This window comes from Cimex lectularius, unplaced genomic scaffold (assembly GCF_000648675.2).
Source record: "Cimex lectularius strain Harlan isolate CLEC.00 unplaced genomic scaffold, Clec_2.1 scaffold22, whole genome shotgun sequence".
NCBI classification, from domain to species: Eukaryota; Metazoa; Arthropoda; class Insecta; order Hemiptera; family Cimicidae; genus Cimex; species Cimex lectularius.
The window spans coordinates 2,393,790-2,401,955 of NW_019392657.1; the positions used below are offsets into that span (position 1 = coordinate 2,393,790).

At 32.2% G+C, this 8,166-nt stretch overlaps 2 protein-coding genes and 1 long non-coding RNA gene across 3 annotated transcripts; 2 read left to right on the forward strand and 1 right to left on the reverse strand.

Moving 5' to 3' along the window:
* Window positions 1-183: 183 nt before the first annotated feature.
* Window positions 184-1,132, reverse strand: LOC106663481. The gene is made up of 2 exons (XR_001340036.2): window positions 1,043-1,132; window positions 184-262 (listed from the first exon to the last, which is right to left on the reverse strand). It is a non-coding gene; the product is annotated as an uncharacterized LOC106663481 (long non-coding RNA).
* Window positions 1,133-1,252: 120 nt separating this feature from the next.
* On the forward strand, window positions 1,253-2,529 carry LOC112126189. The gene is made up of 3 exons (XM_024224786.1): window positions 1,253-1,332; window positions 1,414-1,649; window positions 1,716-2,529. Exons 1-3 carry the CDS (start codon window positions 1,307-1,309, stop codon window positions 2,039-2,041), a joined length of 588 nt encoding a protein of 195 aa, XP_024080554.1. The 5' UTR covers window positions 1,253-1,306; the 3' UTR covers window positions 2,042-2,529.
* A 903-nt stretch (window positions 2,530-3,432) lies between these two features.
* LOC106663473 (cytochrome c oxidase assembly factor 7 homolog) lies at window positions 3,433-8,166 on the forward strand. The gene is made up of 4 exons (XM_014388336.2): window positions 3,433-3,608; window positions 3,689-3,855; window positions 5,386-5,502; window positions 7,745-8,166. Exons 1-4 carry the CDS (start codon window positions 3,509-3,511, stop codon window positions 8,060-8,062), a joined length of 702 nt encoding a protein of 233 aa, XP_014243822.1. The 5' UTR covers window positions 3,433-3,508; the 3' UTR covers window positions 8,063-8,166.

Here is an 8,166-nt window from a genome sequence, read left to right on the forward strand (position 1 = left end):
ACTTCACTAACAATGAAATTTCAAAAGTAAAAGGTCCATTCCTGCCTTTTTGATTACCTCCTGTCCCTCCAATTTAACACCGAGGATGGTTAATCTTTTCTGTTAAATTTTCCCATCTCTTATTTAATTTAGTACATTTCATTTATTTTTATGCCATTACATTTAAATCTCTTAATTTTTTTGTTGTTCAAGAGTCCCAAGGCACCAGAATAAATGTTGTCTTCTTCCATTGTAAATTAGTGTATTTGTTTCTGTAAAGAATCTAAAATATGCACTGATAAACCAGAAAGCATGAACAATTAGTAAATTTATAAAAATTAATCATTCAAATTTAAAAAAAAATTGATTGCAGAACAAGATTGCTCCTATTACATTTAGTGTTAAATAGTAATGTAGTAGGCTGATCAATCACCAAAGTAAATATGTTAAATAGTAATGTTTGATGGCACATAGGTGTTTTGCTTACTCAAGTGTAACTGTGAAATAATGAAATCCAAAGAAACACAAAGAGGGTCAACTGATTTTTCATCATTAAAAGATTGCAGACTATTTTCAGTGCTAGCTTGCCAATTGAAAGTCTAGGTGATTTTTTTTTTATATCTGTTTTATGTATTATTTGTTTAAAAACAGTAATGTTAAAATCCAAACAAATCAGTAGTGTAAAAATATGATATTTAAATTATAGTTTACTGAACTAATTACTGTATTATTGATTTTTATATTTAGAAGATATAAATGTTTAGTAGTCATAATTGACAATATTAATTATTTCAATTAATTATTCTTTTTGTCTAAAGTCTTGGTTGATTCAATTACACACATGAAGTCACAATACCTCAACTGGTTAGAGCAGCAGCGTATTGAATCAAAGGTCGTGGGTTTGAATCCCATTCATGACACTTACTTTTTCATCTCAAGCTAGACCTTAGATAAAAAGAATAATTAATTGAAATATTCAGAAGATATTTCATTTTCTTTATTAAAACTAAGGCTTCTCACGATTCAACAAAATCTTTGTTTCAGCTATGGTATTAATACTGACCACCATTACCATCCTCGGTATAGGATGGCTGATTTTATATCTCACTCCACCAGCAGTCGCAGCATTAAGTGTAGCCTTTGCATCAGTAAGTGCATTCGTTGGAGCAATAGGTGCATCCATTGCAGGAGTCTTTGGAAGTGCTCAGACTTTTTTTGTAAAACTTTTTATTGATCGTATGATTTCTGCAGGAAAAAATAAAATACAAGAGTCAGTAAAAGATGCAATAACAAGTTCTGTAAAAAATTCTGTACAAAATAAAAGCGAATGATGGAAACTATCGTCTGTCCAATGTATATCTTTGCCTGAATACAATGTATATAATTAATAATTAAAAAATAATCTTGTTTCCTTTTGCTTTGCCTATTTTTAAGATTTGAACCTGTGACCCATACAATGATGAGACACTGTGACTCACAAACCATTGCAAGTTCAGATAACCCCTTATATATAATGTTTTTGATGTTTAATCACATATCATCAAACTGCCACACTGTGACAGAAGAAACACCAGAAAGAAAAAGTTTTGGAGCTATAGAGGGAATTGTTTGGCTTATGATGAACCAAAAGGTCTTGATTGCGTTGATGCCTAACCCACTCGGCCACCATGGTCTCCCATAATTAATAAATTGAGATTGTATTTATTTATTTTATGTAATTTTTAATTTAAATTTAGACATTTTTACTCCAGAGAAGCTATGGAGGAGGCGGTGTTATGGCTCGAGCAGGCATTTCTATGGAACGGGCACAAACTTGTTCTTCATCAAAGGTTCCATAACAGCCGCGCGATACATTGAAGATGTGTTATCAGAAGAAGTTGTTCCTTATATGCAACTAATTGGCGACGGTTTTATTTTTATCCATGACAACGCAAGGCCCAAACAACTAGGATCACTGGTGGCTACTTGGAACGGACTTCAATTGAATGTTTGGCGTGACCAGCATGCAGTCCAGGACTTAACTCTATCGTACACATTTGAGACGAATTGTCAAAGAGGGTAAAAAGTTGCCCAGTGATGCCAGAGAATTAAGAGGTGTTGGAGGATTTGACGATTCAAAACCAGATAAAATGGATGCCATGTCAAATTTGGCTATGTTGAATGTAGGAGGAGGAAATACTCCGTACTGAATTGAATATCATTGTCACCCAAGAGACCTACTTATTTAATTATGTATTTTTAAATTCCTTGCCTAGAGCTTGACAAATGTACATTGTTAAATTAGGTTAAACTTGTTCTTGTCACTTCAAATAAAGTTTTTTTAAAAAAGGAATCCGCAGTTGAAGTTATTTAACTGGCGCAGTCGGTAGGACGGCAAAGGATCTCAAGAGGACATTGAAGATCATCTGTTTCTACAGTTAACTTGTGATGATGTGTAACATCATCTGCAATTTGAAAAGGACATGCAATTTGAAGTAATACTGTAAGTCCAGAAAATTTTATTATCTTTTGATTTTTATTTTATTTTCAAGTATACACAAACATTTACTTAAAATTAAGTGTAAAACATATGTTTATTAAACTGAATAAAACAATACTAATCAAAATAAATAAATGTAGTTATTGTTGTGAAAATGTAGTGTGAGAAGAACAACAGTGGATTTTTTTTTAAATATATACTTGCAATTATATAATTTTTACTTTTTGTGGTTTACTAGATATTAAATTTATATATAATCAATATAAAAGTAAAAATTATAATAATTGCAAGTATTTACTTAAAAAAAATTGCTGTTGGACTTCTCACACTATATATTCACAACAATAAATACATTCACTCTCAACAAACGCTAGGACACAAACCTATTAGTACTATATACAATAAAACAAGGTTTATCCTCCAAGAATCAGAACAGGGGACCCAGATACTCACACAGTTCTCATAATCGGTTGGTATTCCTACACGCTCTCTATATAGAGCCAAGGATGCTTTAAATAGGATGCAACCTTTCTCTACATGCCAGACACATATGTGGGCTTTAGCCCAAAAGTAAGTGTCCTTGAGTCGACCTCGCATATTCTTAAGCATGGCCCTTCAAGATTCATGCTCACTCAGGGCCACCTATCTATCAACTGTCTCTTGATATGGGAGCTTCTCTGCCAATCAGTTAAACTTGTACAACTGACATGAGGCATAAATTATAATGAAAATGTCATTGGAAGAAATTTCAGAAATATTGTAGAGTATGTAAGATGTTGAATATGTGTTCGCTTATTATATCTTGTTTTATATCATATCCAAATATTTATATTCTATTTAATAAATATCAATTTAAAATATTTAATAGAATAATTTCGAATTGATGGTTTTTGGTTTGCCAAAATGAAGTATGTGAACTCCAATTTTTATGGCATGATAAATGTTACTGGTTGACGTACCTTACATGCCATAATTCATGATACTGATAGCAACCGGAAGGCTACAATAGTTTATAAATCTTTTTTCTATTTATGGTTTTATTTAGAAATTATGAGTATAGATTTCAAAAATGAGGACGAAGTTAAAGATTACATCAAAAACTTGGGAACCGAGTACCGGTTCGGCTGTTTCAAGGAAAAGAAACCCGAAGGTACGTTTAACAGCCGTTTTTAACTCAATTTAATCAATTATTTAATTTAACGTTATTTAATTGTATTTATTAAACTGCAGTCTGTCATCTACTTGGAGATTATTTAGAATCTATATCGAAAGATTATCACAAAGCTGGTCGTGTTTACAAGTCGAACTGCGATGATTACAATTTTGCAAAAAGTTGTTACAAGATGGGATATTATTACATTTCTGGGAAAGGAGGTTTTGAAAGATCAACGGAGAAGGTGAGTTAACCCTGAAAAATTAGTCCTTTTTAAAAAAGATGGTTCCTACTCACATTAAGTTTTTTCGCAATAATCCGGATTTTGAGCCCTTTAGCTCATCGTCAGGTTGAAGGGTTTCCACAAACACGTCTCTCAAACCCTTCAACCTGACGATGAGCTAAAGGGCTCGAAATCTGGATTGTTGCGAAACAACTTAATGTGAGTAGGAACCATCTTTCCATTGTGCGGATGGTGTAGATGTAGATGTAGTGTTCCGAGTATGCTGTGTACTATGCCCCTTGAGAGCTATTGTATCCCCCGTTCTATATTTTTTCATTGGTGAGGAATTTGATTAGTAAGCCTGGTTTCAGTGGATGAATTTTTTCTACAATTAAATTGCACATTTGAAAACACTCCGGGCAAATGTAGGGCCACAGTTTGTTAGTAGGTGTGTTGGTATCTCCCCGATTTCTTTACAGAATCTGCATGTGCCGTGTTGGGTTACACTAATCTTTTTCAGATGCCCATTCATTCTGCAGTGCCCTGTTAAGAATTCTATCAGGGTTCGAATTTGCTAGAAGGTTCTTCGATTTTTTACGTCCAACGAGAGAATTTCACTGATTCCTCGTTTTGTCTTTATGTCTAAAATATTCATTGATAGTGTGAATCCCTATGCAACAGAAAGGCTCAAGACCTATCAGCGGTATAGCAGCCCATCCTTGGAAGGGCGTCTGCTCTCTCATTTCCCTCTACTCCTACATGTCCTGGAACCCAGAAGAGACTTAACTTTATTTTGCATAACTAATCTATTTAGTTAAGTTTTGCAATTCAGCACCGTCTTTGAGGTAATGACGTTTGAACTTAGTGTTTTGATTTCTACTTGGCTATCTGATATGATAGCTATACTCTTGTTTTTGTTAGATCGTGGTCTCCCAGCATTTAGCACGATTCCGAGAGACTGGAAGTGCCAATCGGCCAATTGGCACTTCCAGTATCTCGGAATTGGCTAAAGCCCAGGAAACCACGCTCTGAGAAACGCCAACTGCCTCTGTGGTATCTACTTGCCTGTGACCTCGATGAATCATTCTCACAATAGTTTTGCGAACATCTGGTTCATGATGATGTCTTTCCACGGTTAAAGAGAATACAACTGGAATAAAATGGAGAACTTACAAGAAAAGGTGTTTGTTTACAAAATGAGTAATCTTCATGTTTACTATCCTTAAGTAAATCCATTATTAAAAATGAGGTTTAACATTTTTTTTTTTTGTATTTTTCATTTTGCTTTATCCAACTGACAAGAATATATTAGTTAATTTAATTAACATTAATAGAATAAAAATAAATTACAAATATCCCTTTTCATTTTTGCACAATTTATTTACAAATGGACTTTTTTTAAATCAAAACCACTGGAACCCTGGGGTTGATATGGCTTCTGCTGTTGCAAACTCCGTATAAAAAATATTAAACTACATTATTTTTTGAATTATAAATCCGTCAATAGTTGTACTATATAATTAATATTTTCTTCGTTTCTTTTTTTTTCAGAGCTCACAATATTATGAAAAAGGGTGTGACCTCGGTGACACAGACTCTTGTTTTAGAGCAGGATTTGTTAATATAATCACTAGTAAAGCACAAAACTCGAAGCAAGGTTTTCTCCAGGTATGAAAATAAATTCAAATTAAAAAAGTACACCCGTTTTAAACAAGATTCTGTTATATCATATTATCAAGTAATCTATGGGTTTTGGTTTTTTAAACCTTAGCATTTGCTATTAGCCCACAGATCTTTTGTATCCTCCATACCCTTCCTCAACCTCACCATACCAAGTCTGATGCAACGAGGCTGCTCATGATTTTACTACGTTTATACTTTTCTTTTATTTATGACTGTTATATTCAGATGTTGGGTTGTGGGAAGTGTAGTCATGCAGAAAACAGCGTTGTGCTCAATTCTTCAATTTGCCAATGTTTTGAATGGTTTCTCATTCTTTTCCAAGGCAGCGCCTAGAATATGATTTTTTACATTATTTTACATATTTTTTTTTTTAGTTTTATTCGTTGTATTCTTTAATATTGAAATACATTTTTCTTACTGGAATAAGGGTAGAGCCGCCTTTGTCCACTTTTTTCAGTGTTGGCATTAAAAAATAATATAATAATATATCATAAATATACAATAATAATAAAATGAAATAAAATAATTTAAAAATATTCAGTCCATTGTCTAGTCAAAAATTTAATAAACTTGTAAATTCTATTTCAGACTGTTCATATAGTATTAACAATTAGTATTAAGAAATTAAAATCTATAAAAATGATGTAAAAACAAATGTAATATATGTAAAATACTGTAAAAAATCATATTACAGGCATTGCCTTGAAAAAGAATGAAAAACCGTTCGTAATGTTAGCAAATTAAAGAATTGGGCACTACGCTGTGTTTTCTGTATGACTGCACAACCCAACATAGATTTATACTTTTATTATAGACAATCTTTTACTGATCTAAAAATGGGATGTACGTATGTCTCAATTAGAAAAGTTCTTGTGCATAAAAATAATTAAACTAACAGTGAATTGTGAAGTTTGGTCGTTTTCATTTTTTTTCTCGCTGCTTTGTTCTGTCAGACATGTTTCGGCTTACTGCCATATTCAGATAGACCACATCATTCATTCTTCACCCTCCAGACTGCTTAAATATTTCATTCATTTTTCAAAAATATTTTGGTGCTTTTAAAAAAATGTCAATCCATTTTTTTTTCTTCTAATTTATTCTCTTGTTCTGTGGTCGATCTCCTCTAGAAATTAACCACTAGGGCAACTACAGATGAGAGAAAGTGCCAGAATAACAAGTCTACTGTCTGCTCCTTTCAATATTAAATTAACAAACCCTGCCAAAGCCAGAATTTCTGCTATTTAAATTTGTTAACTGTTTAATTTTCGTTTAAATTTAATTTTGAATAATATTATAAGATAATAATATATTTTTAAAAAAGTACTAGGTCTAAAAGGAAGATTTTCAGGGTTTCATAAAATACTTTTAAATTGTTTGATACCAATCTGTGTCAATTGCGAGATACATATTTAAATAATTTTATTAAAATTAATAGGAATAATTCAGTACTTAAGTAATTGCTTTATTGTCCTAAGTATTGTTTCCATGGCTGAATTCTACGTATAATTTATATTATACAACGTTTTATATATATATNTTTTTTGAACAGTTAACAATCATATGCCATCATTCACTTCTTTGTGTTTTCTGTTTTGTTGTAGAGTGCTTATCCATCTGTAGGGGATATTTTTTATTCTATTATTTGAAACTACTCCCTCGGTTATTTTGGTTTTTTCTGGGTTTCAGCACTTCATGATCCTACCAAGAGTCCTCTTCAACTCAAAGCCAGATATAAACGCCAACCACGAGAGTAGTTTCAAATAAAAAAATTAAAAAAAAAAAATCTACTCCTTACATCATAAATTTTTAAATAGGAAATTTAAAAGTTGTAAAGCCGTATTTTATTTAATGACAATAAACTGATGTAGTAAGAAGGAACAGGTACTAGAAAGTGTTTTTTTTTTTTTTTTTTTTTTTTTTTTAGCCATTTTTTTTTTTTTTTTTTTTTTTTTTTTTTTTTTGGTGGGGAAAAAACCTTCAGTGGCTGTAAAGTGTATCTGTCGGCTCACGAGTGTTCGTGATCAAAACTGAACCCGACAGGAAGTTGTGGGGTCATGGATTTTTTCCTTGTTGGGAAAAAAAAATAAAAATAAAAAACCTATTATTAGATTACTTTTATATAGTTTAAATTTAATTGATAAGTGGTGTAATTGTTTCATACCTAAAACAATTTATCCTGTAAATGTACTAAACACTTTTTCGTTCTATCTACATTTCTATATTCCAGGGGTTGAGTAGACTGAAAAAGGGCTGTGATGCCAATCATGCTGATGCATGCCACCATTTGAGTTCCTTGTATCTGGACGAAAATTCAAATACGAAAGATTTCCTATCCAAAGATATGAAAAAAGCCTTCGAGTTCGCCCAGAAAGCGTGCCATTTGGGAAACATTTACGCTTGCGTCAACGTGAGCATAATGTACAGAAAAGGCGAAGGCGTAGAAAAGGATCAGAAGAAGAGTGAAAATTATAAAAAAATGGCCTTAGATAAAAAAAAGGAACAGGAAAACGAAAGGCCGCTTGTATTCCAAGAAGGTCTTAAATAAATCATCTAGTGTACATAACTTTGGTAAGGATTTATTAATTGTTCCTTTTCCTGCGAGGTGTCTTGTTAATCCACTAGTAATTAAACCGTTGAATGTTTATTGAA